This window comes from Prunus dulcis, chromosome 8 (genome assembly GCF_902201215.1).
Source record: "Prunus dulcis chromosome 8, ALMONDv2, whole genome shotgun sequence".
In the NCBI taxonomy this organism is placed as follows: domain Eukaryota; kingdom Viridiplantae; phylum Streptophyta; class Magnoliopsida; order Rosales; family Rosaceae; genus Prunus; species Prunus dulcis.
The window spans coordinates 15,781,356-15,787,726 of NC_047657.1; the positions used below are offsets into that span (position 1 = coordinate 15,781,356).

The 6,371-nt window shown below is 38.7% G+C and overlaps 2 protein-coding genes across 2 annotated transcripts; one reads left to right on the forward strand and one right to left on the reverse strand.

The window, feature by feature from the left end:
• Positions 1-5: 5 nt before the first annotated feature.
• LOC117638599 (aminoacylase-1) lies at positions 6-3,007 on the reverse strand (the record flags this gene model as incomplete). The annotated part of the gene is made up of 5 exons (XM_034373700.1): positions 2,282-3,007; positions 1,544-1,806; positions 1,017-1,154; positions 157-405; positions 6-11 (listed from the first exon to the last, which is right to left on the reverse strand). Coding segments are annotated over exons 1-5 (1,275 nt in total), but the record flags the coding sequence as incomplete, so codon positions are not given.
• Positions 3,008-3,992: 985 nt separating this feature from the next.
• Positions 3,993-6,190, forward strand: LOC117638775. Its single transcript, XM_034373891.1, has 2 exons — positions 3,993-4,635; positions 5,740-6,190. Exons 1-2 carry the CDS (start codon positions 4,304-4,306, stop codon positions 5,999-6,001), a joined length of 594 nt encoding a protein of 197 aa, XP_034229782.1. The 5' UTR covers positions 3,993-4,303; the 3' UTR covers positions 6,002-6,190.
• Positions 6,191-6,371: the final 181 nt, after the last annotated feature.

Genomic DNA, 6,371 nt, shown 5'->3' on the forward strand with positions numbered 1-6,371 from the left:
TTGTTTAGAAACTGCAAGGTGAAAAAGAAAAATAGCATGGTCATATTATGCAATTTCAGTCTAGCTTATAAATTGAAACAGCAGAAAGATTAAATTCACATACACCAAGGATGCAAATGCAAACAGAATAATCAAAATATCAACTCGGCCATTCACCTCATTGTGGTCGTGAAGGAGAATAGGAGTGTTAGCCATAGGAGAGAATCCGATTGCTGGCAAACCCAGTTGCCGGAAGTAGCGAGCGTCTGTTGAAGCAGGGAAAATCTCTGGCTTACCAAGTTTCCCGTCAGCTTTTTTGACAGCTTCTTCTAGAAGGCCCCACCAGGGGTTTGAACTGTCAGTTGCGGTAAGGATTGGCCTCCCTGAGTCGTCAAGCACAGAAACCTTCTGCTTGAACTGCCCACGCTACAAAGATAAGTAGAGAAACTGGCATGTATTTTAACTATTCATTTTTCATTATATGCGTGAAAATGCACAAGCTTTCAAAACTTGAAATAATAGGTCTTCGGTAATTATACTTCCCACAGATGCAATGCACCTGAGCTTAGGGCAAATTTAACAGGACAACGAATCATAAACGATTCAAAAACCAGAAAATGCTAGGCAACAACTATTGATGACAAATACTGGCAATGAACAACAACACTGGTGCATTTATACATTTGTAGGGAAGGAGGAAAGCTCTATGCATTATCTGATCAAGGATGGGAGGCTATGAATCACTTATCTTTTCACAACATAGCTTTCCTTAGTCAGTTTTAGATTTTAGTGCACTGCAACCATGGATGTACCCTTATATCGGTTTCTTAGTACTGTCTATTTGTTAATGTATTTAAACTTCAATAGAAGTAGTACTGATTTGAAGTGTTTTTCATTCTGACTTACCACGTATTACTTAAGATGATTTGAAGTGTTTTTCATTCTGACTTACCACGTATTACTTAAGATTATACTTTTATTTTCTCAAGTATTCAATAATCTTATACTTCATAAGATAAAATCAATGTACTAATTACCATAAATGTCATGTTCCTTGAAGAAGGGGCCCATTCTTCAGCTATCCGTCTCTCCAAGGACTCCTGATCAGCAGTTGGTGGGACCCTAATATCAAAGCCTGCTTCCGCTTCAGATGGCTGCAAATTCATGACAAAACCCTGGCAGAGAAAAAGGGAGAGCATTTATCATAAGACATTTTAGTACAATAACTGGATTAAGGAGGAAAAGAATAGGTCCCCATATGATCCCAAGTTATACTGCAGAAGATAAATTCATTGCTAACTTTAGCAAGAATGTTTCTCAGCACTTTCCAAATCAAGCGAGGCATATGATTTTTTTTTTTTCAACAGTTTTATATCTGAGGTGATAATGTAACACCTCCCACTAAACAAGATTATTATTTACTCTGTATAAGATTAAGTTCTCAAACTTAATTTGATCCAAGTAAAAAACAACAAATTCTATTGCACTAACAACTCCAATCGCCAACAACATCACATCATGAAAAAAGAAGAAGAAAAAAGAGCACCAGAGCGAGTGAACTTACAGTTGGAGTCGGAGTGCCAGCCTTCAAAAACACCATATTGACTGAGACGACCTCTCCTTCAGCCTTCAAACCTGCCTTCACCAAGTCAAACTGCGAAGCCCGGAACCGCCTCACACTCTCAATGCTTTTGAAGAGATTCTCCGTGGCAGTGTTGTCATAGAGCTTGGCCCCATGACCAGGAGCCCCAGTAGCCTTGATGACCAGCCACATGGGACACCTCTCTGCATAGAACGTCCTGTAATTCTCAGTCGGCGAGGCCAACCCTTTTTTTTAAGAACACCCAATTACCCAAACAACACAATCATTAGAAAACAGCAAAGCACTAGCAAGCAAATACTTGAAATTCACAAGTGGAGCCAATTACCCAAATGATACAGAAATGATAGAATAGCAGACTAAAATCAAATACTTGAAAACCACTAGTAGACCCAGCTTACCCAAATGACAAAATCACAAGAAGTACCAAACCAATAACAGATACTTGAAAAATCACTAGCAGACCCAGCTACCCAAATGACAAAATCACAAGCAAATAGCAACATAACAAATACTTGAAAATCACTAGCAAAAAAAAAAAAAACAAACCATAACAAATTACTCAAAAAGCACCAGCATACCAAGTTACCCAAATCATACAATAAGCAAACCAATAACAAAAACTTATAAAAGCACTTATTTTAGTAACAGTGACTTCAAAAGCATAATTTTGACTAGAAGCAGAAGCTCTGATCAGCTCACCTTCATCAAGCACAATGCCCACATTCAAGCCCTTGAAAATATCAGATTCAGCAAACGTCTCAGCACCAGCGTGACCACCAATCTCCTCATCAGGGACAAACGACAAGTAAACAGACCTTTTGGGCTCAAACCCAGAAGCCTTGAGCCGCCTAATAGCCTCCAGATACTGAATCCCAACGCACTTCATGTCCTGGGACCCCCTGGCGTAAATGTCGCCGTTCGAATCCAGGTGGGCCGAGAAAGGGGGGTGTGTCCACTTGTCGTGCTCGGCCGGAACGACGTCGGTGTGAGAGTTGAGAAGGACGGAGGAGAGAGAAGGATCGGAGCCGGGCCATTTGAGGAGGACGAGAGGCTTGCCAGGGACGAACTCGAGAGTCTGCGACTCGAGGGAGAGGGAAGCGGCCTCGGAGAGGATGAAATCTGCTGCTTCGCGGTACAGGGGCTTAGGCTGCGCCGTGTTGATCTGAAGGTAGCGCTGGAACCTCGAGATTATCTCTGATTCTTTTGCTGCTGATTTTAATGAGAGCAAGAGCAGAGAGATTATGCAGAGATGAAAAATCAGCTCCATTTTTTGGGTGTTGTGTTTCAGTGGCTGAGTGAGTGAGACTTTTTGAGACATAAGGAATTCTAGGAGGAAACGAAATGTTTGCTGACTTCTGGCTGGTTGCGTGGGAAGCTATTGGCGGGGCCAACCGGCCAAATACATGAAACCTCCAAACTACAGGTTCATTTGAAAGATAAGTCCCACAAATGCGACATCAGTATTTGTGGCATTTGTGTAACGGAATAGGCGAATTATAGGGTTTTTGAAAGTTTAACTATATACTCGTACGTATAAACTTAAAAATAACTTTATAATTTGGGAGTTTTATGTAGTTTATTCAAATTTATATATGACCAAAAAACATAGGTCCAAAAATTATAAAAATTTTAACTTTTTTATATTTGCATGGTGTGTCAACCTAAGTTTGTATACTAAAATTTTATGAAAGTGTGTTGAAATAAAGGATTTTAAAAACAAAAGTAAAAGAAAGGAAGTTTAATAACAATTATTTCCAGGTTTTTTGTGTGAATTTGATTTTAGATTTTAGTTGGTACATCTCGAAAGAAAGATTTCATTGCAAAGATTTCAGTGCTGAATTATGATGCAATTTATCACATTTCTTTCATAAACATAACAACATTGTTTTGGTAGTTAATTTCTTATGAGATAATGAATTTCATGTGTCAACAAGCGTTATTCCACACGAATACCATAAGGGCTTAAATTTATAACAACTTAGAAGTACACCAAAACCCTGGACCAATTCAACTAACACGTCCCCATTGGTCAACAAATTTAGTTGACACATGTATTTTAACTATTTCAAATTCAAAACTTAGATTGTTATAAATCATCTGGGATTAATTATCCTTCATTTCATATAGAGTCACCTAGTTAGCGTACTTTCCCATTATTCCTTAGCCAAAAAAAAAAAAAAAAAAAACCTAATTTCCAAATACATATCCACCCCAAAATCAAGGACTCTTCAAAAGTTTACCACAATAAGACATCCATGATGTCACAAAATCCCCAAAAAGTTGAAAAAAGTTGATCCACTTCACACACACCAATCTTTAAAGTTTATCATATTCATGAATTCATTAAAATTCATTAAAAAAATCAATCAATAAAAAATTCAATTACCATATAATCTCACTTAACTCTATCTTCCTCTACAAGAGACCACCGCACCGCTTCTAAAGGTGAGCAGACTCTGCCGAGTCGGTCATTCTCGTAATTTCCACCAACTTGGATGGCAAGCCACTAACCCCCTTTCAAAACCTCTCCCCAAAACCCCCTCCAAAATCTCCACCCATTTCCCTTCCCCCAAATCCCTACACTCAAGCTCTTTCTTCTTCCTCCTCACTCTCCCTATTTTTTTTCCGATTTTTTTTCCCAAAACCGAAAAAAAAAAAAAAAACACAGAGACAAAGACAAAAACCTGAAAATCAAACGTAACACACGACGTAGCAACAGCAATGGAAGACTACATGAGAGGCTGTACGAGGAAGCTGGCGCTCTGGTACACGCGGACGTTCAAGCCCATTATGACCCACGACGAGCTCGAGCCCATCATGGCCACCTTCGGCTTCGTCGGCCTGCCACCGGCGGGCTCCGCCAAGGAGTACGTCTTCTCCGCCGCCGTCGGCCGCCGGAACAAGTGGGTCCCGGCGGCGGAACCGCCTTTTCCGAGGCCGAGGCTGCCGTACCCGAGAATCGACGGGCTTCATATTTACACGTACCGGGCCTTTATCGACGCCGTTAACTTTTACCTTGAGATGTGTAACATTTCCGATCTCTTCCATGTCAGGTAAGGTGTCTTTGTTTACTGTTCCCGATTTTGGTGTATTTTATTTTATTTTTGCCTTGTTTTCCGCTGTGGTACTTGGCTTTCGATTTTTTGCTGGGTTTGTTTATGTTTTTGTGCACTGTGTGATAATACGTTTTGCCATGTTGCTAGTTATGATTTGACTTTAGAAATATATTATATTTGTTTTGGGCGTAGAAGCTCGATTTACGAGTTCATGTGTTTGAATTCTCACTCTTAATATTGAGTTTATGAACAAAATGAAAAAGAGTTCAAGCTGAGGAATGTTAATAGCGAGTTGTAATAGCATATTGGTATGGAACATAAACATGTGGCATTTTTTGACCAAGTCCCTCTAAAAATAGGGGAAGAATATGTAGTTAATGTAACTTCAAATTGTATATGAATTGTTGATATACATACACAACTGCAGTCTTTAATTCAAATAATCATATTGGTCCAATTAATGTTATTAGGGTGCAACTAGGTTGCACCAATCCGTGTTCTACTATCTCAACTAATCATGTATTGTATCATCTTTTTAATAGAGGCAAGACTCACGTAAATAAGAGGGAGATGATACAACGCATGTTTAGTCGAGATTATTCACACAAAAAAGTATTGATTAATAATCATATTGACCTAATTAATCGGATGCTCGTGTTTCAAAGTGATATGACACACACAACCCAACCCACATTGAAAGAAAATATGATACTGTTAATAATCTCTTTTTGGTTTGTTTGTTGGTTTTTTCTTTCTTTAGCGTGAAGTTTGAAACATCTGTGCTTGGCATCTACTGAGATTTCTGGAAAATAGGGTAGAAAAGTAATTTACAATTCAATAGTTTAATAAAGGTCAGAAATAAAATGCAAAATGCCACGCAGATTGCAAATTTAATTAATCTTCACGAAGTCTGTATATGATGATGTATCCATCAGCTTTGTTGATGCATCTTTACAGACTTTACTGGCATAAAATGTAAGATAATATATTATATGTTTTCTTTTAATCTGCAGAATATTAGATTTCCATTGTGGATTTGGATGGATTTTAACGTAATAATGACCGTTTGATTCTACTTTGTTTGTGCCTTATACAATGCAGAGGTATGCCGCTCCATGATCTCAGTCGAATTAGTGACAGAAACCGAAAGTGGCGGAAAATGGAAGAAGATGACAGTGTGTTTGTTTACAGAGAAGGAACACTGGATCAAGCTACATTCAATCTTTATCACCCTGCTAGTAAGAGCATCAGCAACAATCCCAATAGCGGCAGCAGCGGCGGTCACAATTCGATCCTTATTCGGGATAAGGGAAGCAATACCCCTGCCAGCTGCATTGTTCCTTTGAAAGATATCATAGTATGAGAGTGATACTCATCAAGGTTGTAACTTGGAAGAATATAAGCAACAAAAACCTCACACAATTATCTTCATTTTATAAACCCAAAATTTTGCTTTCCCCATCCACTCTTCCTTTCATGTGTGTGTGAGTGCGAATGTGTGCTCGCCAAATTTTAGTTTAAAGAATGTTCAAATTAACTAGCTCTTGATTCAGTGATATTTCTGTCCGCAACCAAGTTTGAGGAAGAGTCTAATTTCAACCATCTCGTGAAGTAAATGTCCACTTCAATTAAAAACTCCTTTTGCGTGTGTGTTGGCCATTTCACATTTTAGTGTGAGTAATTTTATGGACCTTGGACATCGAAAAATTAACTGGACTAGAGATACTTTTTGG

Bases quoted from the DNA above. Each gene is read 5' to 3' on its own strand.
- LOC117638775 (XM_034373891.1), top strand. From the start codon at position 4,304: ATGGAAGACTACATGAGAGGCTGTACGAGGAAGCTGGCGCTCTGGTAC. The intron at 4,636-5,739 runs GTAAGGTGTCTT...TATACAATGCAG, and splicing joins TCCGATCTCTTCCATGTCAG to AGGTATGCCGCTCCATGATC.